The following is a 27,828-nucleotide window of genomic DNA, read 5'->3' on the forward strand; positions in this document are numbered from 1 at the left end:
AGAAGCCCAGGAACGCAGCCGGAGATACAGGCAGAAGATGACTGAAGCCTACGGCAAGATGACCAAGGAAAGAGTGTTTGCGGAAGGACAACTAGTGTTAAAAGTGGCAGACTACGTCAGGCGAGGTCTGGCAAGACCATCCAAGTTAGCACCAAAATGGGAGGGACCCTTGTGATAAGAGAAGCGCATCAAAGTGGGTACTATCACCTAACTCAAATGGATGGCAAGGACTTGATGGACCCCATCAATGGAAAATGGCTGAAGCGTTATTTTGCTTAAAGAAGAAAGTTATGTGGTTGACCCCCTTTCCTTAGTTGTTTGTTTATGTTTCCTTTACTGAACCTTTTCTTTTATTCCTCCAAGTGATTATGTCACAAGAAAAATTGTAACGTGCTTTCATGAGTATGCAATGAAAAAGTACGAAGTATTAGCATCATATCATAGCAGTAATAAAGAAAAAGTAGCAAAATGTAGCATTATTACAAACCCAAACTGTGGCAAACACAAGCCAAGTAACTACGGCAGGAAACATAAAAGTGTTCTGTATGACATAACAAAAACAAAGAAACAAAGAAAAGGAAAGGAAACGGTGCTATCATCAGTGAAGTCTAGAAATGAGACTCTGATCCCCAAAGCGACTGGGTCTACCAACGTTGGAAAGAAGACGCTTACGGCGACCCTCCAAATCAGCCACCTCTTTCTTCAAAAGCTCAATACGGGCGTCTATGACCTCAACGGCTAGCTGGACTCTCCTCATAAAAAAGGCCCGGGCAATCTCACGTAGATGCTCAAGAATAAACTCCACAGCGAAACCCACACTGATAAGCTCCTGTATCACGGCCCTCCACTGCAGGATCTTCCCGGCAGAAACAGAGTCGATGAAGTTATGTTCGATGTCATTCAGCACACATCCCAACATCTGCAAGAAATGCTCCCTAGAAGAGCGACCAAGGCGAAACTCCCGCATAAAATTGCCGTGACGACTATAGAGCATCACCAAGTGCGAGACGTAGTCCTCAGGGACTCGGAAGCCGTAAAAGTCTACGTAGGGAGGACCGGAAGCCCAAAAGTCTGCCGGACCAAGGTCGTTAACCTCCGACTGGTCAAAATAGACAAAGAAAGATGCAGCATCATCCAGGACGGTGGCAGAACTACTACCCGCCTCAAACTGAGAAGGGATAGTAGGGAGTGGGCCTACAAAAAAAAGGGGACGGGGACGCAAGGCAAAATGAAAAAAAAATGGCATAGGAAGAAAAGAGTTGCAAAAAAAAAAAAAAAGGATGAAATAGGAAGAGAAAGAAAGAGTGCCAAAATTACCAGAATGGGGGCTACGGGTGTAGTAGAAACAAGTACTGCAGGCACAGAAGAAACAGGGGTAGTAGGTATGGCTAAAACAGGTACTGAAGGTGCGGCAGGAATAGGTGCTACGGGTGCGGCAGGAGCAGTCATTCCCATGCCTGCTGCAATTTCTGGTCCCTCAGAAGTTTCTGCAAGTAGGGAGATAAGTATGCAAATGAAACGCAAATACAGAAAGGAGATAAGGGAAAAGGAAGATACATACCCATGAAGTACTCCCCTCTTCATTAGAGTCGGAAATTCTCTTTTTCAGTACGGGTGCATCATCAGGATCCTCAAAAATGTCATAAGATCCCTCTGAAGATAAGTCCAGATCAGGACCATGGGTAGCGGAGCCGGGAATGGAGGAAGGAGTGACAACAAGTGAAGCACTACCCTTTGCAGCCTAGGAAATAGTTGCAAAAGGGTCACTAGTCGAAATCACTAGCGGCAGAACGGGAGAAGTAGTTTTGGTTTGAACAGCAGCAGAAGGAATGGCTCTCTCTGAAGGAGTGGGTCTCTCAGCAGGCAAGGGTGTAGTCTCACCAACCCCTTCGACATGAGTACCCTCTCTAGGTACCGTCTCGGTAGAAAGGGTGGGAGTTTTGGCAAGAGTCTTGTGTGCAGCAGGAGGAACAGGTGTCGCTAATACCACCTCGGCCCCATCAAAAAAGCCTTCTATAGGCACACCCATGAAGGCAGAAATATCCTCGGCGGTGGGGCGATATATGGACAGAGGCTCAGGCTCCTCCTAAAAAGAAAATTTTTGTTCAGTAAAAACAAAAAAAGGGGCAAAAGACCCGTGGTGGATGCGTGTGAAAAAGAAAGAAGAAAGAAGTGGAGAAAAAGGACTCACCTCAAATTCAGGTTCATCGAACAAAATGGGGCGGGTAGCTAATGAGTCTTCTTTATGCTTGGACTAAAAGGAAAAAGGCAGAAGAAATTGGCGAGTTAGCCGCGAGAAAATTAAGAAATTTTATTGAAAAAGGAAAAAAAAGGAGAAATAACTTACCCTCCATTCAGTGGCAGATACGGGATGAGGAGTAGTTTTCCTTTTGCTACCACGAGTCCTGCTAGCCAGCGGAGCACCTGCAGGAGGCAGTGGTGTGGCAGGCTTGGTTTTGCTGGCAGACTTGGGTTTGGCAGGCGCTTTCTTGCTTTGTACAGAGAGATTGATTACCTTAACTTTTTTCTCCCAACCAGGGGGATAGTCGCCAGTGTGCCAAAACCATCATTTCTTCTCTGCGTCCCATTCAAAAATGGCTGACCGACTCTGTTTTCTAGCATACGCCAAAACGGATTTAGAGGGAAGCAGTAGGCGAGGGTTAACCGAGACAACCATGCTTAGCCCTTCAGGAGGAATAAGGGAGAAGCCACGACTCCCCGCTAACTCAGCCACAAATGAATCCATCACCGCATGTCAGTAACTGTGCATGGGAAAAGTGCAGACACCCTCCCTTAGCGAACCAGGGATTGTAACGGCGTTGAAACACTTCTTCCAAAAGTCAAAGGCAGTGTGCCGCAGGAAAGGACGGACTGAAGTAGGAGTTCCTATGAGGGAAGAAATGTCATCGGGGATGTCTTGATCCAGTCTAAACTGCCTTCTCACCCGGTTGGCAGAGTAGTGAACAAATCTAATGCCTTCATCGGCTAGGTAAGGCAGCCATCCAGCATTGGTAGCGGCAAGATAGGTAATCCTAGTTTCATCAAAGCTGACCAATAGGGTAGTAGTCCCAACGGTATGAACAAACGAACCCATGACAGAGTCCGCACAAGTATAATCAGCACCCAAATTTCTATAGGCTCTCCAAGAGAAACCCACACCCTCATCAAAAGATTCAACCACAGAATAACCAATCGGCTTTAAACCAGACCAATGAAAAACAAGCGGGAAATCGGATTCAAACCTGCCACAAAAATCGGTGATCACTCTCGGACAACCCTGGTACTTCTCTCTGGCAAACCGAGCAGGTCTACATTTTGTCAAGTATTGAGCACAACGCTCAAACAACCACTGCTGGAGTATAGTGCAATGAACGGAAGAAGTGACAATGTGGCAGGACCCAGCTTGATTCTCACCATTACGGAGGATATCTAACTGAACATACAAGTGCCCCAGGAACATAGGAGCTAGTGGCAGGCTCACCCCCGCAGATATTTTGATAGCCAAGCGAAAGTACAAAAGTTTTATGGCATAGTGGGGGTGGGACCCAAAAACAAACTTGCAAAACCAAAATGCAATAAAAGCCGCACGACGGGCGGTAGCAGAAAACTTGGAGGAAGAACTCACCCAGTAGGACAACTTGACGTTTTTGGTCATCCTTTTCCTCAATTCAACCTCAATGGCCTTTTCCTCAGGAGAAAGCTCTAAGGCGGCAGGATCGGTATCGCCGAGAATGGGCAAAAGCAACTGGTTAGCCACATCTTCGAGAGTCATGGTGAGTTCGCCGCACGAGAAAAAGAAGGTGTAGGTGGTGGTGCACCATCTCCGGACCAAGTGGCGGAGGTTATAGAGGTCCCGGAAATTCGACAAGCAGCGAGATGAGACTATAGCCTTCAAAATGTCGGCTCGCTACAACAAACCCATAAAACTCGTGTCGAAAAGCTCGCTAGCAACCCATTCCTTCCAACCCGAGGATGTGTCGAACCCAAATTCAAAATGGAAGGGTACCGGAAGCAAAACACCTTGGCAAATGGACAGATCAAGGATTGAAGATGCCAAAAGAGCCCAAGAAACGTCGGGGTCTCGCTGGACAAGGGTAATCAATACACGACCTGGCGGCAACGGTACATAGTCACCGGGGATTTTTGGGAAGTGAGGATTGATTTCATACCAAGGGTCGATTAAAGGAGCGCATTCACTGTCGGGGTCGCGCTCCGTCTCCTCCTCAGCGGACCGCTCCGAATCAGAGCATTCCATCTCCTCTGGAACGACAGGAGAATCGGAAGCAACCGCCTTCCCTTTGCGGCGGGAAGAGCCTTGACTTTTCACCGGTGACATGGTGAGGAGGCTTAGTCGGAGAAGGTGGGTATGGGTGTTTGAAAGGAAGAAGGAGAGTAAGAGACGGAGAGTGAATGTTTTGGGAAAGAAAGAGTTTGTGATTAAAGTGCAGAAGGATTCCTCCTTAAATACCTAGGTCATTAATATCAGCACAAAAGGAGGTGACGGGTCAGCCATCAGAAGGGAATGGAATTAATGAAACAGCAGCTCTGTTTTGAAAATAACTGCCAAACTGGGAAATTCGAAGAGACAACCCTGTTCGCGGCAGGAAGGAGAATATATGTATGAATAAGAAGGGGTCCACAGCTTAAAAAAGACCCGCAAAAAAAGAGAAGAAGAAAAAAGATGAGAGAAGGGCAGAAACGCCTTTTCATTCACATATGAATCGCAGGAACGTTTCATATGTTCAGGGGGCTAAATGTTAAGGGCCATTTGTGGAATCCCAGGCAGACAGAAAAGCCCAATAATGAGGGCCACAAAGAATTGACAAGATAAATAGCAAAAAACCCATTAGACCCAAGCGGCAGGAATAATGGATCACAGGTCCAACAAATAAATAAATGGGTCTTAAAGAGGCAAGCGGGTTCAAGGAAGCCAGGAAAGAAAGAAATAGCATCCCATGGGCAGAGTATGAGGTAGAAAAGTGAGAAAGGGCCGCCGCAGGCCCAAGGCAATTGTAAACTAAGAGAGTAAGGGGTTTATGGCAGGCTCATGAACTCCAAAGATAAGGATAAGGTTATTGGGCCGGGAAAGTCCAATGAAGTTAGTAAAAAGCCCATGGGAGTGTGAAATTAGCAAACGGGCCGAGGAAGCCCAAAGAAAGCAATCGGGTCATGGATATCCAAAGGAAAAGCCCAAAGGGACATAGGAGCCCATGAGTAAAAGCAAAACAGTGCCCATAACAAGCCACTGAGAAATGGGATAAACGGTTGGCCCAAAAGGAGGTCCAGCAGGATTAAGTTATTACGACAGGAATAACAATTCAACGTGGCAGGCAGTAAAGAAAATCAAAAGTGGGCCAAAGAAATGTAAAGCCCATTATCATACGAGGCCCAGCTCCTGAATGGAGCGAAAAACCAAGGGAAAGCCCACATGAAAGACCAGGAAATGCAGACGGAGAGTCTCCTAGTCGCGGCAGACGCATGAGCAGCAGGCATACTCTTGGACAAATTTGAAAGGGAAGCACGCGCAAGGCCCAGGCACCACCAGCTTGTACCTAGCCAATATAGGACATGGTGGGGCCATGGGCCAGAGGTAAGAAGTAAAGGGGGTATGGTTTAGTGATGGAGAGAGGGGAAAAGATCTATTTGTGGCTCCTGCCCAAGCCTCTTTTGGGAGGTACGTCTTGCTGGGATGATAGACCACCCAAAAGAGGCAAGTTTGAGGGGGAACCATTGGGTGCATGCTCTAAGAGTAGAGAGAGAAAGCATTAATACCGTGGTAGGAAAAAATGTTATGGTATACAGAGGAACAAAACAAACCCGCTTCTGTCTGGCGAGGGTGGATGTCGCACAGTCCTGGTGGTCGGCAAGTACATCCAGACCAGACAAAGGTGGTTAAAGGGCAAAACGGTAAAACACTAGCCACGGCAGGTGCTATAAAAAGGCTCTTGCTTTGCCCTGTAGAGGAGGTCGAAAAACAGAGTATATTTTTGGGAGTAAAAAAGAAAAAACAGAGCAAGAAAGAAAACAGAAAAGAAAAGAAAGAAAAACTAAGAAAAAATGAGAGTTGGTTCAATAGGGCATGCACCCATAGATCGGTTTCCCTCTCTCCCCCTTCAAAATCTTACCTTCTTCCAAAACGCAAACAAGGACTCTTTTTCTTTTTTGGGTAACAACCATTCAGGTCCGACTCCTTCAAAGCCATTAATCCCCACGGCAGGATCCTTTTCCTGGGGGGGGTTATTTGCATTGAGAGGAGGCGTTCTCTCCTCTTTGGCTTTACTGTGGTAGACTAAGCTTAAAACTTGATTTATGCCCATTTAAATTAGCCAGTATTATTTTCTTCATTTTTTCTCTATGATTGATATTATTATGACTGTAATCATGCTTTATTAGCAGGGAATGCATGGCTGTTTATTTAAATAAATCAAAGTACTCTGTTTTAATTATTACTAGTCGCTAACCCGTGCGATGCACGGAAAATGTATTGAGTACAATATATAATTTAATCTTTGTTTATTTTACTACAACACCAAAATTGAATTTGTAAAATAAAATCATATAGCTAAAACATTTGTTAACAGCTATACGTTTCAAACATTTATTAAACTATATTATTATTATTATTATTATTGTGGGGACATTAGAAGGCTTTTGTTCGCTTTGGGGAGCCAGTCCCTCACGATTTTGTCCTCGGCCCCCGAGTGTGGTATTGGGGATTTTTGCCTTTTGAGGTGATTGACACCTAGGCTCACCTTAGTCCCACATCGGTTGGAGAACCCTCCCACTCAAGGCTTATAAGCTTCTGGAGCAACCAAGAGTGTACTACTACTACAGGCCCCCAAGTGTGGTATTGGGGATTTTTGCCTTTTGAGGTGATTGACACCTAGGCTCACCTTAGTCCCACATCGGTTGGAGAACCCTCCCACTCAAGGCTTATAAGCTTCTGGAGCAACCAAGAGTGTACCACTACTACACACTCGGGGGCCGAGGACAAAACCGTGAGGGACTGGCTCCCCAAAGCGAACAAAAGCCTTCTAATGTCCCCACAATTATTATTATTATTATTATTATTATCAACTTAACAGTATTTTAATATATGATACCAACATGCTTCAAGAAAATGTCCAACACTGAAAACAATTTCGAAAACAAACTCAACTAAACAGTTTGATGAATAAATATATTACAATCTATAATATAAGCCAAGAAATAAACTTTGAAACCAATATGAACAAAATCCACGTCAAACAAAACCATTTCGATCATTAAGAATATGACTCACTAAAGTTATGAAAAACACAGGATTCATTACCAAAAAAAAAAAAAAAAAAAAGCATCTTTAGTCTTTATAGATTTTGCCTAAGTACCCAAATACGATGACACATACCCACACAAAAAGAGACATAAACACGGACAATTAAAGAAAAAATAAGAAAAACAAAAGAGACGTAAACACGGACAATTAAAGAAAAAATATAGGAAAAAAAAGTTAGGAATAGAAATATAAGATAAAGATGGGTTACCCTCAAAAAGAATAATCCATGGATATTCATTGAAATCTTCTAGATAATTTCTGATAATAGAAAAAATAAAACCCAAAAGTTATGATGTTAAAACTTCCAAAAGGCCAAAAAAAAAAATTAAAAAAATCAGAAGATTCAAAGCTTCAAAAGTATTGAAATAAAACTATATATATATATATATATATAATTACGCAATAAAGAAATACAATAGAAAGAAGGGAATCCATGATTATAGCTTTTCCACTTATGTATTGGACTCCTCTTCTTCTTCGGTCAATGCATCAAGGTTAGGGTTATTTGATTTGTTCAATAAAAATTTGAAGATTTAATTAAAAGATTCAGGCCCAGCAATTAAATAAACAAAACAACAATTGACAAACTTATAAGAAAAAGCAACAAATCTATAATTTTTATTGAACAAATCAAATAACCCTAACCTTGATGCATTGACCGAAGAAGGAGAGGAGTCCAATACATAAGTGGAATATGTGAATTGTGAAGCATGAGCCACCCTAAAAAAAAATCTTAAAGAAAAATAAGTTTTAAGAAGAAAATTGTGTTGCGGCAAAAATAAGTTTTTGGGGCTTAGGTTTTCTACGCAAGCAATTCTTAAATAGGAGAGAGTAGAGGCGATGGGAGAGTGTCCTTATTTGGCTAGAAATCTAATTTGCATTGGAAAAGGAAAACAGTGATGAGGTGGAAAATTTAATTTAATTTAAATATTATGCTGACGTGGAAAATTGTGGGGGCTTCAAAAGTTTCGGTTTTATATATATATATATATATATATTATATCTGCCTACCGTAACTCGTCTGCAACAGTTCTGCTTGCCGTAAATTTGCTCCTAGCAGGCAAGGCATAAGTTTGTGCACAAACCGGTCCAAGTTGAGTTACAATTGGACCGGCCCCAGCTCCCTTACTCAGAAACACTAGGGCCCATCACCGCAGGAGGCAGCCCAACCCATTATCGCAGGAGGCAGCCCAATATACCATATCATACAAAAAAGGCCCCTACAATCATTGACAAGGTTTTGAGCTTGTCTTGCTAGAATGTGGGCTGGCTTATTGCCAGTCCTGCGTACATGAGAAAAATTAACAACACCAACTTCATAAAATAACACAAAAAAGTAACATAAAATCATAAATTGCTTGTTCTCTTTACATATAAGCTTATAAATCTTATTCAGAGCAAGATCTCCAGTCATAGATAATGCACACCATCTTGAACGAGAATGTTTTAAGCTTCCATGCGGATAATGCATCGGATAGACTGTCCTTTCAGCAAGTAATCAAACGCTTTGTTGATCTCCGAGAAAGGGACTGAGTGAGTGATAAATTTCTCCACTTCCAACTCCTACAACGTCAATTAATGGAGTCAATGACTAAGTATATAAAAAAGAAAAAAAAAAAAAAAGAATTACCTGGTCCTTATGTAAAAGTAACCATCACATCTTGTAACCACTCCCCATAATAATATAAAATTGCACTCATTCAAAGTATGTATATTTCATTTTGAATCCGGTTATTGTATGCTTTAAGAACATATATTAACTATTCATTTTAAGAAATTTTATATAGAAAATTGAAAAAACAGTCAAATTTGTTAGTTACTTTTTCATTTTTCCATAAAAAGATTTCTAAAATGATTTACTAACATATGTTTTTAGGATATAGAGCAAAACTCATTTCATAATAATCAAAGGAAGTTGCACTTTGCTTATTCCATTTTCAGTTGCTTGTATATAAAAGATACGTGTATTGACGAGAACGGCGAAATGGTTCAAGAATTGAAACATAAGCTTACCTTTTTCATGTACTTTTCCACCTGAGTAGGAAGATCAGTGCGGGGCTTGTAATTGCCAAAAGCAGTACCCTTAAGTGTCCTCTCATTCAAAAAATTCATAGGATGAGTCGTAAATGCGTCATCGTTACCTGGTACTCCAACAAGTACTGCAACACCCCAACCCTGAGAAAAATAAAATTTTATTGTCTGTGGAAACGTAATGGGAGACTTGGAAGCACTTGTATAATAAGAGAACATAGCTATATAAATTCGTTAAATAATTACATCATGAACGCATTCAAATGCTTGGATCATGGCCTTGAAGCTTCCAGTACATTCAACAGCCCGATCCACTCCTCCATCGGTCATCTCAGCAATCACCTATAATTGAGAAGGCATAACCCTCATTAGTTTCAAAAGGGTGAGAAGTGTAAACATTTTAAACAGAACATATAGAAAAAACACAAAATACATGCGAGTCATGCCAACTGATTAATCACGAAATAGCAAGTAATGGCGTCCAAACTAACCTCTTGAACTGGCTTGTCATGATCTTTTGGATTCACAAAATCAGTAACACCAAACTTTTTGGCTGCCAAAGAGATTAAGAATCAAAACCATCTCCCACATGTTAATAGGAATATATATTTATGTATACCATTAATGACTCACCCTCATTGAAACGACCAGGGTTCAGATCAACACCAATGATTCTTCCAGCCCCAGCCATCCTTGCGCCTTCACAAGCCTAAAATATCAGCACAAGATTAGAGATACAGAAAACCATTCTAATCCTTTTGCAGTTGCCAAAAATTATAGAACATAGCAAAAAAGAAAACTCACTGCAAGGCCAACAGTACCCAATCCAAAGACGGCTACAGATTGACCCTTTTCGGGTTTTGCAACATTCAAAGTGGCACCCATACCTACAGGTATAAAAACAAATAGATCGATGGAAACTAAAAATTAGTACGAATATTATCACTGATGTTGTTATTATTCTTGAACAGAACTCCTCCAGACCTGTGGATACTCCACAACTAAGTACACAAACTTTGTCAAGTGGGGCTTCAGGGTTGATCTTGGCAGCACAGCCAACATGAACAACAGTGTATTCGCTAAATGTGGAGGTGCCAAGAAAGTGGTAAATGGGCTGTCCATTTTTGGAGAATCTTGTCTTGCCATCATTGAGCATAACACCCCTGACATTATTGAACCGAAGAGTTTCACACAAGTTGCTCTCCTCTGAATGACAGTGGCGACAATCCCCACATTCTCCAGTGAAGCATGGGAGAACATGGTCTCCTGGTTTGAGCTCAGTCACACCTTCACCTACACTCTCCACCACTCTGAGCAACAACAATACAATCAATTAGTACTTGTTCATACCACTAAAAAATTATTACGATTTTCAATTGTATTCTGCAGAGAGAGGAATTAAAAACTAATTCAGTTGAATGTTGGAAATAAACTTAACTGAGAAAGCGTTATATTTAATTACTTAAGACTCTCATAACAAATAGACTGCCAGTCAAAATTTAGAGTTATACATACCCTCCAGCTTCATGACCCAATATACGAGGAAACAACGGTGTCTGCCCCTGCAATATAAAGGACATTTTAGTTTCAACTATAAAATCAACCGCGCCAGTCTAATTTTACCATTCAAACTGTAAATACATTCATCAAATCCTGTTTATAAATTACATGGAGATAGCGTGGCTAACTTCAACCATTTGTTTCCCCACATTAATACCAAATTAGATTTCAAAATTAATGAAACCAACAAAATTAATGAAGGATCAATTACAAATATAACTGCACTTACTACTTTGCAATAATTCAATAGGTTAAATTTTCATTTGCATAACCATAGCGCACATTTGGCGCGATTATCACTTCATAAGTATAAGTGCTTGTAGGGTCTGGAGAAAGAGCTAGGGTTCAAGTCTCTAAAAAAATTCACTTGCATAGTATGGAGTTTTTGAATAATACCATGTACTTGGCTCATCAAGCTTTAAAAAGGAATAAAATAAAATAAAAAACCGAAGTTCCTTCCAAAACTTGATACACAATAAATAAATAAAAATGTTATACTACTATGTTTATTGCTCTTATTATATTGAGATACCTTTCTCTCAAAAATAAAAAATAAAAAATCATGCACCTTTCTTATTAAAATATTAATCATAAATGTAAAAAACTATATGTTAAATTCTACAAGAATTTCCTATAAAACTCCATATTTCTACTGTCATTTATGTTTGAAGAGATATTCTTGTATTTAGAGAAGTCTAGATCAATGATATGAAAAGGAAAAAGTTACCACCATTTTTTCTTCTTGTATTTGGAGAAGTATATAATAAATAGAGATGAAGAGAAAAAAGTAACACTTTTTGTCCGGCCCCCTTGTTATGAAAAATAGTTACTGTCCCTTTAAAAAATTTGATCTTTGATAAAGTCTTTAAAAATATCATCAAAATCTGTGTCTCTCCATTCCAAAGCCAATATACGTAGTTATAATAAATGCCTATTAATTACCACTAATATCTATTCTCATTTTTTTATTTAAAAAAAACAGATATATATATATATATATATATATATATAGAGGTAATGCTAATAAGTGCCCTTAGGGTACTTGTATATATAATAATAATAATAGGTAAAGTTGAGAAAAACTCAAATTAGAATTTCAAATTAGAGTTTAAATTTTGCGCCATGTGTCATAAATTATTTATTCTTAAAGAGTTTATTTCTTAATCTTATAATAAAATGTGAGATCACATCATAAATATTCATTAAAGTGAGTTATTAAGTACAAAAACCAAAGAGTCTAGAAAAAATAAATCGTAAAAAAAAAAAAAAAAAAAAAAAAAAAAAGTGCTTCACAATATATATATATATTTTAAAATGGACAATTTACATTTTATACCTAACAATATTTTTACAAATTTTTTTAAAGAGTTAATAAAATATAAAAAATGACTATCAATAATATTTAAATTATATATATATAAGAATTATATTATGCATCTTATTGTATATCTTTAAATGTGTCTATACATATGCATGAGGTTACAAATTAGTATATAATAATATGTAAAATTGAGAGAAAATCTAATTAGATTTCAAATTGGAATTCACTTAGAGTCTAATTTTGCACCACGTGTCCTATCTAATCTAAGTTTTAAAATTTTTGTACCAAGTGAGTTAATTTAATGTAAAACTTGGATTTCAATTAGAGTTTAATTTTGTGACATGTGTCCCATCTAATCTAAATTTTTTAATTTTTATTCCAAATGAGTTAATTTAGTGTAAAAAAAGAGAAGTCCAATATAAGTAAACCATAAAAAAACATAAATTTTAAATGATTTTATATTTATGAGTTTTTTTTTTTTTTTTTTTTTTGGTAGAACTAAAAGCAATTCAAGTTTATAAGTCATCTATATATATATATATATATATATAAGTAAAGCTGAAAGAAAATCCAATTAGATTTTAAATTGGATTTCAATTAGAGTTTAATTTTACAACGTGTCCTATTTAATCGAAATTTTTTAATTTTTGTGCCAAATGAGTTAATTTAGAGTAGAAAACAAGGAGTCCAATATAAATAAATCATAAAAAACATAATCATATATCTAACACTATATATAAAATTAGAGTAAGAGAGAGTTTGAATGATTTTATATTTATCAGCCTTTTTTTATAACTAAAAAAAATTCATTTGGCACAAAAATTATATATATATTAATAGGTAAAGTTTAAAGAAAATTCAATTAGATTCTACAATTGAAATCCAATTTTACGCTATATGTCCTAAATTATTTATTTTTAGAGAGAGTTTTATTTCTTAATTTTTGAATTAAATGTAGGACAATATCATAAATATTCATTTAAGTGAGTTATTGTATACAAAAATCAAAGAATCTAGAATTAATGAACATAAAAATATTTTAAAAAATGGACAATTTACATTTTCTACCTAATAACATTCTTACAAGACTTTTTAAAGAGTTTAAAAAAATATATAAGAATGACTATCAATAATATTTAAATTATATATGTAAAATTATTATATTATGTATCTTAATGTGTATCTTTTAAGTATATCCATGCATATGCATGGGGTTATAAGCTAGTATATATTAATAGGTAAAACCTAGAGAAAGTTCAATTAGAATTTGAAATTAGAATCCAATTTTTTGCCATGTGTTTAAATTTATGTGAGGATCACACCATAATTATGCACTTAAGTTTTTTAATTTTTGTGCAAAGTGAGTTAATGAGTGCAAAATACTAAAAATCTAATATTAATGAATTATAAAATAAAAATAATTAAAAAAAACCAATCACATATACTCAATAAAAATCACCGCACAACAAAGATCACCACATGTTTAATCTTATAAAAAAAATTAAAAAAAAAAAATCATAAGTAGTATTAAATTTATGTAAGAATTTTAATATGTGACTAATTACATTTACTTTTTAAAAAATTGACTAATTATTTATATTTTTATGTTCAAAATTGTGTTAAATTTTAAATATATCTATATGTATGCATGTGTTACATGATTTTTTTTTAATAATTTAACTAATTATTTATATTTTATAATAAAAATTGTATTTAATTTTATATGCATCCATGCATTTGTATGAGTTACATACTAATTCACTAAAAAAAGACAATAAAAGGAGAAAGAGGAATTTTGGTAAACTAATCCAGATGAAATTTCTCATAAAGAAAAAAGAATTAAACTTGATCAATAGTTGATCGGCCCCTGCAACTTTTTTATAAGTACCTGTTATTCCTATTTTATGTTTTGCTCTTTTTGATCAAGAGAAAGAATTACGGCCTTTTGAAACGATTATTGTCTAAAAAAATTGCAATATGTTATTTTACACTACTCTTGCAAATGCTTCTATTCTTAGTAATTAATGGGCTGACAGTATGATAATTTATTCAATGGATTGCCCTTAATATTAACTTGGTCAATACCTCCATTTAATTTTTTTTTTTTTTAAACTTTTTTCCCAACATGGAATTTCGTTTTTGTTATTTATGTTAGTTAATAGGCATTTATAATGAATGTACCAAATATCCTTATATCCTATTTAAGAAAAATTTGATGTGGCAACATGGGGTTTTATAGGGAATTGTTAATCTAAAAAAAAGTATTATATGAAATCCGTTACTTTAGCTTCCCAAAAGTAAACATCAGAGTGGCAGAGTGCGTTGAAGAGAATCTTGATGCGGACTTCATTTGCCTGAGGTGGTGCCACCTCCACTTCTTCAATCACTAATGGCTTTCCAGCCTCCCACGCCACCGCGGCTTAAATAAAAACAAATACCCCAATTTAGTCTACTAATTCCAATAATAAAACATCAAAATTTTATTAGAAATAACCAAAATTCAAATGGTCATTCTTCATTGTAACTATCAAATTATTAAAAAAATATATACATAAATAAAATATCCAGAATGATGGAAGTTCATTAATCTATGATATTTGTTAAGAGTCTTATAACTCAACTAATTAACAATTGACTTTAAATCACGCATCTCATCTATCAAATTATTCAAAAAAAAATTTTATCACAGGATTAACCAAAAAAAAAACAGTTGAAAATTTATTTCTTTTATATTAATATCTTTCAACAATAACAGAAGCTGATCACAATCCACGAAAAAAAAAGAAAAAAAAAAAGAGGCAATTCGTCTGAAACAGTCTGGATATATACAAATCTGAGAGAGAACAATAAGCCATGAAAAGGATCAACTCACGAAAACGCAAACACCAAAGCATGCATAGAAGAAGTGCATGTCTCTAAACAACAAAACTAAAAGGTGATCAATTTATGAAAGAAAGAAAACAAAGCCAACAAACAGAATAGCTGCATAAGATCTAATAAAAAAATCATCATAGACAGAAACCAAAGCCAACAAACAGAATATGTGAATGACAGTGACTACTGATCACTGAAACTATCATACTGAAGTTACTGAAGTATATAAATAAAGCCAACCCCACTTCAGAAACAGAGAAGAACCCAACTACAAAAGCATGGTCATATTGAGAAAAGGAAGAGTGTGGTCAGTGGTGGTTCACCTCTGCACTTAATGACCTGACCGGCTGTGCTTGACATGGCTAACTTGGATGATGACGACTGTGATTAATGTCTGGCTGAAATTAGATCACTTTTGTTTTGAATGTTTGTGCCCTGATTTTGTCTCTGTGATGGTACTTATACTGCTTGGTCTTCACTTATTATGGACAGTGCTACCAAGATTTTATCTTTTACCTGTAAATATCTAAATAAAGACGAACTATAATCCATTTTGGATATATTTAGACTATTGATGACTCAATTAAATCTAATCCATTTTAAAATAGACAAAGTTTGGCTAAAAGTTGGTTAATGATTGTAAGATAAAATTTGTCTAAATCACGTGCGTTGACCTAAAATTAATAGTTGTAAATAATCACCTAAGTTTGGTTTAGTAAGTCGTGTGTGCATTGCACATAACAATGATACATGTCAAATTTTTATTGTTAACTATGTTTATACGGTTATACCTAAACTTTGTTCAAATAAAATAGATACATATTTAGGATTTTAAGCTCCACCATAGATTAAGAATTCTAGATAATTTAATCCTCAACTTTTAGCCCAATAATAAAGTCCCCTCAAAAATAAATCAATAAGATAAAAATCAATAAAATTGGGGGGGGGAAAAACAAATTAAGTTGCAAGTGTACCCTCAAAGTAGAGGAATTTTAATTATGCCTATTTGTGTTGAAAATTTTAGATTTTAGTTCTTGACATTATATAGCATTTTACTTCGGACCATTTACCCATTACGAGTTGGTCATCAAATGCAGCTGAAGTCGGTCACATATGCTAATTAGTCCAATAATATGATCATGTCCATATGCTAATTAGTACAATAAAATGATCATGTCCATGTCAATTAAATAGCCTATTTAAAAAATAATAATAACAAAGTCTCTATATATAAAAAAATTACATAAAATTAAATACTTTTTTTTCCAATATTTTCTGGACATTCAAATGGAATGCCAAGAGTTTTAATCAACATATCAACCTAGAAATAAAATATCCAGTTACAACTAAATAATCTCAACCCACCATACTTAACCACAAAAACAATCACTTCCTATATACTAACAATAAAAAATAAAAATAAAAATCAATTAAAAAGAGAGTTAATCTATGAGAGTCGGTGCCCTGGGCCCTTTGGCATTTTATTGGGCCAACCCCACATAAACAGGTGGAGTCGTGTTGGTGCCTCTCAAATTGATTGACTATATTCCCCCCCCCCCCCCCCCTAGATCGAGGGGTTATATAAAGTCACCACTTATTTTATTAAAATGGAAAAATAAGAAAGTTGTTAATACTGTATTTTGTTCACTCTCATTTTGTATGCCAAATACCAATTTTAAGCCAAAAATTACAAAAATTATAATTTTGATTCCGGGATCAAGGGAATGCTAATTGTAGTTTGATTTGTCCCAATTGAATGTCAGTTTACCAATTTTGAGTGTCTATGGGAAAAATGACCAAAATGCCCCTAATAATCAAAATTTGGTGTCCAAGGGAGAACATGGTCTCCTAGTTTGAGCTCAAACACACCCTTGCCTACACTTTCCACAATTCTAAGCAATAACAATACAATTAACTAATACTTGTTCACGTAAGTAAAAAAAAAACTATTTGAAATGTGCTATATTGTCCCTAGCAAGTATTTAGAACCAAAACAAGCTTTTTACAGCTTAATCAATTTTAACCTAAACTAAACATACTAATCCAATTATAAATGACTTAACCAATTTCCAAACAAAACAAGCTACACTATACAAAGCATGGCAATATAGTAGTGTAAAGGAAATAAAGGGAAAAGAAAGCAAACCATATTAAACACCAAAACATATTTAGGAAGAGGAAAACCCAAGCACTGGGCGTAAAAACCTCTCCCCCGACCACCCATCGGAAATCTCCACTAGAAGAAATAGTTGCAGTACATGGATGAACATAAACCCTCCAACCTTATTTCTCCTTGTGTACTCAAGTCCTCCAAGCTCTAGCTAGCGACAAACTTTACCAAGCGTTTTCTTCATCTGGCTTATTGGAGAACCTCCATTGAAGCACCAATGGAAACACCTCCAATAGAGATTGGATTTAAAGGTGGCTTCTCAAGTTTCCATAAGTTTTCTCTCACTCACAAGGTCTGTGTTTACGGGTGAGGAAAGAGTTTACAAAATTTCAATCAAAACAATGAAAGAGATGGAAAAGAGAGGATGGAATGTGTTTTTCTCAAAATAAAGTTTCTCTCTTTTCTTATACTCAATGTGACTTCTCTTGGATATCTCTTTTATGATTTTTAGGGTTTGTATCAACCTTATCAGTAGTCTTTGTCATACCTCACAACTACGTCTGCGTGTGCATGTGCTGGCAAATGTGCATTGACCAGGTGTAGTCCAGGAAGTAGAGTATAGAGATCGTGCAACTTGCGACCTGGACAAGCCCTAAGGTCACATGGTAGTTGCAAGGTGCGCATTAGCACTCTCATCCAGACCACCTGCAATGTGTATGTCGCGGGCTAGGTAGGTCACCTCCTAGTCGCCTCTAGGTCATGAAATGTTTGTCCATGTAGCTTTCCAAATGTAAAGGAGAGAATTAAGTACATCTACCGCAAATTACAATTACGTCTCGGAAAGTTAAATTAAAAATAAAACACAATTCATACAACTTTGTCACTGAATTAAGCCAACAAAAAATAGACTTCTCATTATTTTACAACCTTATTAGGATTTTTTTTATTGTAGTTTTTAGAGGGAGAAATTATAAACTAATTCAATTAAATATTAGAAAAAAACTGAACTGAGAAAGCATTATATTTAACTACTTAAGACTCTAATACCAAATAGACTACTGGTCAAAATTTAGAGCTTAGGAGCTGAATTCCAAAACTTTGATTTATGTTTTGGGTATCTTTTTCTAAAGGACATGGAAATTCTCTTTTGAAAAACAAAGTGGTTTTAATCTAAAAATTTTCGCCTTTTAAAATCCCCTTTTAAATTTAAGTGCTCTACCCTAAAAAGATGAAAACCATGAATTCTTTGCTTCAAAACCCTTTTTTAAAGAAAACCCATGGATACCATTATCCTGTCCTCGAATCCTGCATGGTATACCCAGAGTTAGGCGTATGTTTCCCGTGGACAACCTTTGTCTTCCACCTGCTGCTCTTGTTTCTGTTGCTGCTACAACTGTTAAAGTTTCTTCTATTCCTTCCCTTGCACTTTGGCATACCCGACTTGGTCACGCATCTTCCTCTTGGGTATAACAATTGGCTTCTAGAGTTTTGTTAGGTTCAATGTCCACAAAAAATTTTGATTGTGTTTCATGTTAGTTAGGAAAACAACCAGTTTTGCCTTTCAATACTAGTGAATCAATGTCCACTGATATTTTTGACCTAATTCATTTTAATGTCTAGGGGCCTTCTTCTGTCTCTAGTATTGGTGGATCTCAATATTTTGTTGTCTTTGTTGATGATTATTCTCGTTATAGCTGGATTTTTCATATGAAACATCGTTCTGAATTATTGCAAGTATATTGTAATTTTGTAAAAATGGTTGAAACTCAATTTTCCAAACGCATCAAAATTTTTCAATTTGATAATGCTCTTGAATACACTCAATATGCTTTCCAAGCTATTTTGCATTCCTATGGCACTATTCATCAACTAACTTGTCTATGTACCTCTCAACAAAATGGTAGAGACAAACGAACTTGTCAGTGGCTATGTTACAACGTGGAAAAAGGTTAATGTAGGAATTTCAAAATAACATTTCACCGAATTAAATTCTATGCATGCAAGCCTACAATAAATCATTGTCTCAACTAATAGCGTTATGACACATCCGTAAATTTAAATTGGACCAATCAAAACTAATTATTCTTAATCACAAATGGATGGACTTAATTCCTATATTTGCATATTAACTGTTAAAATTTAATTTCGTGATATTTTTTTAATATGAATGTCCAATTGAAGCTCATGACCTATCGTTTTGATTGTTATGCTTTCAAAATTTATCTTACATATGCAATTGGAGATCAAATGGTCAAAATTACATTTTTACTCCTATGTGAAATGACCATTTTGCCCTTGAATGAAGTTAATGTGAGTTGCAAAATGGGGTGTTTAAATTTTTCCTTTTTTTTTGATAAAAACACACTGAAACTATTATTATAACAACATCACAATACAGATACATCCTGGATAAGAGCTTGTTGAATACAACAAAGAATCTTTTCAATCCAAATTACATCATTGACAAGGTTTTGAGCTTGTCTTGCTAGAATGTGGGCTGGCTTATTGCCAGTCCTGCATACACAAAAAAAATTAACAACACCAATTTCATAAAATAACACAAAAAAGTAACATAAAGTCATAAATTGCTTGTTCTCTTTACATATAAGCTTATAAATCTTATTCAGAGCAAGATCTCTGGTCATAGATAATGCACACCATCTTGAACGAGAATGTTTTAAGCTTCCATGCGGATAATGCATCGGATAGACTGTCCTTTCAACAAGTAATCAAATGCTTTGTTGATCTCTGAGAAAGGGACTGAGTGAGTGATAAATTTCTCCACTTCCAACTCCTGCAACGTCAATTAATGGAGTCAATGACTAAGTATATAAAAAAGAAAAAAAAAATTACCTAGTCCTTATGTAAAAGTAACTATCACATCTTGTAACGACTCTCCATAATAATATAAAATTGCATTCATTTAAAGTATGTATATTTCATTTCGGATCCGGTTAATGTATGCTCTAAGGATATATGTTAACCATTCATTTTAAGAAATTTTATATGGGAAATTGAAAAAACAATCAAATTAGTTAATTATTTTTTCATTTTTTCATAAAAAGATTTCTAAAATGATTTACTAACATAAGTCCTTAGGACATACGTGAGTAAAACTCATTTCATAATAATCAAAGAGAGTTGCACTTTGCTTATTCCATTTTCAGTTGCTTATATATAAAAGATACGTGAATTGACGAGAACGACGAAATGGTTCAAGAGTTGAAACATAAGCTTACCTTTTTCATGTACTTTTCCACCTGTGTAGGAAGATCAGTGCGGGGCTTGTAATTGCCAAAAGCAGTACCCTTAAGTGTCCTCTCATTCAAAAAATTCATAGGATGAGTCGTAAATGCGTCATCGTTACCTGGTACTCCAACAAGTACTGCAACACCCCAACCCTGAGAAAAATAAAATTTTATTGTCTGTGGAAACGTAATGGGAGACTTGGAAGCACTTGTATAATAAGAGAACATAGCTATATAAATTCGTTAAATCATTACATCATGAACGCATTCAAATGCTTGGATCATGGCCTTGAAGCTTCCAGTACATTCAACAGCCCGATCCACTCCTCCATCGGTCATCTCAGCAATCACCTATAATTGAGAAGGCATAACCCTCATTAGTTTCAAAAGGGTGAGAAGTGTAAACATTTTAAACAGAACATATAGAAAAAACCCAAAATACATGGGAGTCATGCCAACTGATTAATCACGAAATAGCAAGTCATGGCGTCCAAACTAACCTCTTGAACTGGCTTGTCATGATCTTTTGGATTCACAAAATCAGTAACACCAAACTTTTTGGCTGCCAAAGAGATTAAGAATCAAAACCATCTCCCACATGTTAATAGGAATATATATTTATGTATACCATTAATGACTCACCCTCATTGAAACGACCAGGGTTCAGATCAACACCAATGATTCTTCCAGCCCCAGCCATCCTTGCGCCTTCACAAGCCTAAAATATCAGCACAAGATTAGAGATACAGAAAACCATTCTAATCCTTTTGCAGTTGCCAAAAATTATAGAACATAGCAAAAAAGAAAACTCACTGCAAGGCCAACAGTACCCAATCCAAAGACGGCTACAGATTGACCCTTTTCGGGTTTTGCAACATTCAAAGTGGCACCCATACCTACAGGTATAAAAACAAATAGATCGATGGAAACTAAAAATTAGTACGAATATTATCACTGATGTTGTTATTATTCTTGAAAAGAACTCCTCCAGACCTGTGGATACTCCACAACTAAGTACACAAACTTTGTCAAGTGGGGCTTCAGGGTTGATCTTGGCAGCACAGCCAACATGAACAACAGTGTATTCGCTAAATGTGGAGGTGCCAAGAAAGTGGTAAATGGGCTGTCCATTTTTGGAGAATCTTGTCTTGCCATCATTGAGCATAACACCCCTGTCAGTATTGAACCGAAGAGTTTCACACAAGTTGCTCTCCTCTGAATGACAGTGGCGGCAATCCCCACATTCTCCAGTGAAGCACGGGAGAACATGATCTCCTGGTTTGAGCTCAGTCACACCTTCACCTACACTCTCCACCACTCTGAGCAACAACAATACAATCAATTAGTACTTGTTATACCACTAAAAAATTATTACGATTTTCAATTGTATTCTGCAGAGAGAGGAATTAAAAACTAATTCAATTGAATGTTGGAAATAAACTTAACTGAGTAAGCATTATATTTAATTACTTAAAGACTCTCATAACAAATAGACTGCCAGTCAAAATTTAGAGTCAATACATACCCTCCAGCTTCATGACCCAATATACGAGGAAACAACGGTGTCTGCCCCTGCAATATAATGGACATTTTAGTTTCAACCATAAAATCAACCGCGCCAGTCTAATTTTACCATTCAAACTGTAAATACATTCGTCAAATCCTGTTTATAAATTACATGGAGATAGCGTGGCTAACTTCAACCATTTGTTTCCCCACCTTAATACCAAATTAGATTTCAAAATTAATGAAACCAACAAAATTAATGAAGGATCAATTACAAATATAACTGCATTGACTACTTTGCAATAATTCAATATGTTAAATTTTCATTTGCATAACCATGGCGCACATTTGGCACGATGATCACTCTATAAGTATAAGTGCTTATGGATTGTGAGAAAGAGCTGGGGTTTAAGTCTCCAAAAAAATTCATTTGCATAGTATGGAGTTTTTGAATAATACTATGTACTTGGCTCATCAAGCTTTAAAAAAGAATAAAATAAAATAAAAAACCAAAGTTCCTTCGAAAACTTGATACCCAATAAAAAAAAATGTTATACTACTATGTTTATTGCTCTTATTATATTGAGATGCCTTTCTCTCAAAAATAAAAAACAAAAAATCATGCACCTTTCTTATTAAAATATTAATCATAAATGTAAAAAACTATATGTTAAATTCTACAAGAATTTCCTATAAAACTCCATATTTCTACTGTCATTTATGTTTGAAGAGATATTCTTGTATTTAGAGAAGTCTAGATCAATGATATGAAAAGGAAAAGTTACCACCATTTTCTCTTCTTGTATTTGGAGAAGTATATAATAAATAGAAATGAAGAGAAAACAGTAGCACCGCTTTTTGTCCGGCCTCCTTGTTATGAAAAATAGTTACTGTCCCTTTAAAAAAATTGATCTTTGATAAAGTCTTTAAAAACATCATCAAAATCTTTGTATCTCTCCATTCCAAAGCCAATATATGTAGTTATAATAAATGCCTATTCATTAACACCAATATCTATTTTCATTTTTTTATTAAAAAAACAAATATATATATATATATATATATATAATAGGTGAAACTGAGAGAAACTCAAATTAGAATTTCAAATTAGAGTTTCAATTTTGTGCAATGTGTTATAAATTATTTATTCTTTTTTTGAGAATGATAAATTATTTATACTTAAAGAATTTATTTCTTAATTTTAGAATAAAATATGAGACAACATCATAAATATTCATTAAAGTGAGTTATTAAGTACAAAAACCAAAGAGTCTAGAAAAAATAAATCGTAAAAAAAATAAAAAATAAAAAAGTGCTTCACAATTTTTTTTTTTTTTTTAAATGGACAATTTACATTTTATACCTAATAATATTTTTACAAATTTTTTTTTAAAGAGTTAACAAAATATAAAAAAATGACTATCAATAATATTTAAATTATATATATAGGAATTATATTATGCATCTTATTGTATATCTTTAAATGTATCTATGCATATGCATGGAGTTACAAGATAATATGTAAAACTAAGAGAAAATCCAATTAGATTTCAAATTGGAATTCAATTAAAGTTTAATTTTGCACCACGTGTCCTATCTAATCTAAGTTTTAAAATTTTTGAGCCAAGTGAGTTTATTTAATGTAAAACTTGGATTTCAATTAGAATTTAATTTTGTGACATGTGTCCCATCTAATCTAAGTTTTTAAATTTTTATACCAAATGAGTTAATTTAGGGTAAAAAATAAAAAGTCCAATATAAGTAAACCATAAAAAAAAAAAAACATAATTTTTAAATGATTTTATATTTATGAGTTTTATTTTTTTTATTTTTTTATTTTTTTTGTAGAACTAAAAACAATTCAAGTTTATAAGTCATCTATATATATATATATATATATATATAAGTAAAGCTGAAAGAAAATCCAATTAGATTTTAAATTGGATTTCAATTAGAGTTTAATTTTACAGCATATGTCCTATTTAATCGAAGTTTTTAAATTTTTGTGTCAAATGAGTTAATTTAGAGTAGAAAACAAGGAGTCCAATATAAATAAATCATAAAAAACATAATCATATATCTAACACTATATATAAAATTAGAGTAAGAGAGAGTTTGAATGATTTTATATTTATCAGCCTTTTTTTATAACTAAAAACAATTCATTTGGCACAAAAATTATATATATATTAATAAGTAAAGTTTAGACAAAATCTAATTAGATTCTACAATTGAAATCCAATTTTACGCTATATGTCATAAATTATTTATTTTTAGAGAGAGTTTTATTTCTTAATTTTCGAATTAAATGTGGGACAATATCATAAATATTCATTCAAGTGAGTTATTGTATATGAAAATCAAAGAATCTAGAATTAATGAACATAAAAATATTTTTTAAAATGGACAATTTACATTTTCTACCTAATAACATTCTTACAAGACTTTTTAAAGAGTTTAAAAAATTATATAAGAATGACTATCAATAATATTTAAATTATATATGTAAGATTATTTTACTATGCATCTTAATGTGTATCTTTTAAGTATATCCATACATATGCATGAGGTTACAAGCTAGTATATATTAATAGGTAAAACCTAGAGAAAGTTCAATTAGAATTTGAAATTAGAATCCAATTTTGTGCCATGAGTTTAAATTTATGTGAGGATCACACCATAATTATGCACTTAAGTTTTTAAATGTTTGTACCAAGTGAGTTAATGAGTGCAAAATACTAAGAATCTAATATTAATGAATTATAAAATAAAAATAATTAAAAAAAAAAAAAACCAATCACATATACTCAATAAAAATCACCCCAGAACAAAGATCACCACACGTTTAATCTTTTTAAAAAAAAAATTAAAAAAAAGAAGATCATAAGTAGTATTAAATTTAGGTAAAAATTTTAATATCTGACTAATTATGTTTACTTTAAAAAAATGACTAATTATTTATATTTTTATGTTCAAAATTGTGTTAAATTTTAAATATATCTATATGTATGCATGTGTTACATGGTTTTTTTTTTTAATAATTTAACTAATTATTTATATTTTATAATAAAAATTGTGTTTAATTTTAAATGCATCCATACGTTTGCATGAGTTACATACTAATTCACTATAAAAAGACAATAAAAGAAGAAAGATGAACTTTGGTAAACTAATCCAGATTAAATTTCTCATAAAGAAAAAAGAAATAAACTTGATCAATAGTAGTTGATCGGCCCCTACAACTTTTTTATAAGTACCTATTATTCCTATTTTATGTTTTGCTCTTTTTGATCAAGAGAAAGAATTATGGGCTTTTGAAACGATTATTGTCTAAAAAAATTGCAATATTTTATTTTACACTACTCCTGCAAATGCTTCTATTCTTAGTAATTAATGGGCTGAAATATGATAATTTATTCAATGGATTGCCCTTAATATTAACTTGGTCAATACGTCCATTTAAAATAAAATAAATAAATAAACTTTTTTCCCAACATGGAATTTCGTATTTGTTATTTATTTATTTATTTTTTTTATTTTTTTTTTTTTTTTGAGAATCTGTTATTTATGTTAGTTAATTGGCATTTATAATGAATGTACCATATATCCTTATATCCTATTTAAGAAAAATCTGATGTGGCAACATGGGGTTTTATGGGGAATTGCTAATCTAAAAAAAAGTATTATATGTTTCTCAAAAAAAAAAAAAAAGTATTATATGAAATCCGTTACTTTTGCTTCCCAAAAGTAAACATCAGAGTGGCAGAGTGCGTTGAAGAGAATCTTGATGCGGACTTCATTTGCCTGAGGTGGTGCCACCTCCACTTCTTCAATCACTAATGGCTTTCCAGCCTCCCACGCCACCGCGGCTTAAATAAAACAAATACCCCAATTTAGTCTACTAATTCCAATAATAAAACATCACAATTTTATTAGAAATAACCAAAATTCAAATGGTCATTACTCATTGTAACTATCAAATTATTAAAAAAATATATACATAAATAAAATGTCAAAAACGATGGAAGTTCATTAATCTATAATATTTGTCAAGAGTCTTATAACTCAACTAGTTGATAGTTGACTTTAAATCAACTCAACTAGTTGACAATTGACTTTAAATCGCGCATCTCATCTATCAAATTATTCAAAAAAGTTTTTCACAGGATTAACCAAAAAAAAAAACAATTGAAAATTTATTTCTTTTATATTAATATCTTTCAACAATAACAGAAGCTGATCACAATCCACGAAAAAAAAAAAAAAAAGGCAATTCGCCTGAAACAGTCTGGATATATACAAATCCGAGAGAGAATAATAAGCCATGAAAAGGATCAACTCACGAAAACGCAAACACCAAAGCATGCATAGAAGAAGTGCATGTCTCTAAACAACAAAACTAAAAAGTGATCAATTTATGAAAGAAAGAAAACAAAGCCAACAAACAGAATAGCTGCATAAGATCTAATAAAAAAATCATCATAGACAGAAACCAAAGCCAACAAACAGAATATGTGAAAGACAGCGACTACTGATCACTGAAACTATCATACTGAAGTTACTGAAGTATATAAATAAAGCCAACCCCACTTCAGAAACAGAGAAAAACCCAACTACAAAAGCATGGTCATATTGAGAAAAGGAAGAGTGCGGTCAGTGGTGGCTCACCTCTGCACTTAATGACCTGACCGGCTGTGCTTGACATGGCTAACTTGGATGATGACGACTGTGATTAATGTCTGGCTGAAATTAAATCACTTTTGTTGTGAATGTTTGTGCCCTGATTTTGTCTCTGTGATGGTACTTATACTGCTTGGTCTTGACTTATTCTGGACAGTGCTACCAAGATTTTATCTTTTACCTGTAAATATCTAAATAAAGATGAACTATAATCCATTTTGGATATATTTAGACTATTGATGACTCAATTAAATCTATCCATTTTAAAATAGACAAAGTTTGGCTAAAAATTGGTTAATGATTGTAAGATAAAATTTGTCTAGATCACACACATTGACCTAAAATTAATGATTGTAAATAATCACCTAAGTTTGGTTTAGTAAGTCGTGTGTGCATTACACATAACAATGATACATGTCATATTTTTATTGTTAACTATGTTAATACCTAAACTTTGTTCAAATAAAAAAGATACATATTTAGGATTTTAAGCTCCACCATGGATTAAGAATTCTAGATAATTTAATCCTCAACTTTTAGCCCAATAATAAAGCCCCCTCAAAAATAAATCAATAAAATAAAAATCAATAAAATTGGGGGAAAAAACAAATTAAGTTGCAAGTGTACCCTCAAAGTATTGTGGGTATTGAGGAATTTTAATTATGCCTATTTGTGTTGAAAATTTTAGATTTTAGTTCTTGACATTATATAGCATTTTACTTCGGACCATTTTGTCATACCCATTACGAGTTGGTCATCAAATGCAGCTGAAGTCGGTCACATATGCTAATTAGTCCAATAAAATGATCATGTCCATGTCAATTAAATAGCCTATTTAAAAAATAATAATAACAAAGTCTCTATATATATAAAAATTACATAAAATTAAATACTTTTTTTTTCCAATATTTTCTGGACATTCAAATGGAATGCCAAGAGTTTTAATCAACATATCAACCTAGAAATAAAATATTCAGTTACAACTAAATAATCTCAACCCACCATACTTAACCACAAAAACAATCACTTCCCATATACTAACAATAAAATAATAAATAAAAAAATCAATTAAAAAGAGAGTTAATCTATGAGAGACAGCACCCTAGGCCCTTTGACATTTTATTGGGCCGACCCCGCATAAATAGGTGGAGTCATTTTGGTGCCTCTCAAATTGATTGACTAT

General features: G+C 34.0%; 2 protein-coding genes across 2 annotated transcripts; both read right to left on the reverse strand.

Annotated features, from left to right (window-relative positions):
* Nucleotides 1-8,761: 8,761 nt before the first annotated feature.
* Nucleotides 8,762-17,070, reverse strand: LOC126713079 (alcohol dehydrogenase 1-like). The gene is made up of 11 exons (XM_050412731.1): nt 17,049-17,070; nt 15,425-15,463; nt 14,510-14,646; nt 10,862-10,908; nt 10,331-10,656; nt 10,151-10,233; nt 9,980-10,055; nt 9,838-9,899; nt 9,593-9,688; nt 9,329-9,490; nt 8,762-8,878 (listed from the first exon to the last, which is right to left on the reverse strand). Exons 2-11 carry the CDS (start codon nt 15,459-15,461, stop codon nt 8,762-8,764), a joined length of 1,143 nt encoding a protein of 380 aa, XP_050268688.1. The 5' UTR covers nt 15,462-15,463; nt 17,049-17,070.
* Nucleotides 17,071-19,888: 2,818 nt separating this feature from the next.
* Nucleotides 19,889-26,670, reverse strand: LOC126713077 (alcohol dehydrogenase 1-like). The gene is made up of 10 exons (XM_050412729.1): nt 26,634-26,670; nt 25,698-25,834; nt 21,985-22,031; nt 21,453-21,778; nt 21,273-21,355; nt 21,102-21,177; nt 20,960-21,021; nt 20,715-20,810; nt 20,451-20,612; nt 19,889-20,005 (listed from the first exon to the last, which is right to left on the reverse strand). The coding sequence occupies exons 1-10, from the start codon at nt 26,668-26,670 to the stop codon at nt 19,889-19,891; spliced, it is 1,143 nt and encodes a 380-aa protein (XP_050268686.1).
* Between the last annotated feature and the right edge of the window lie 1,158 nt (nt 26,671-27,828).

The sequence above is a fragment of the Quercus robur genome, chromosome 2 (assembly GCF_932294415.1).
Source record: "Quercus robur chromosome 2, dhQueRobu3.1, whole genome shotgun sequence".
Classification (NCBI taxonomy): Eukaryota; Viridiplantae; Streptophyta; class Magnoliopsida; order Fagales; family Fagaceae; genus Quercus; species Quercus robur.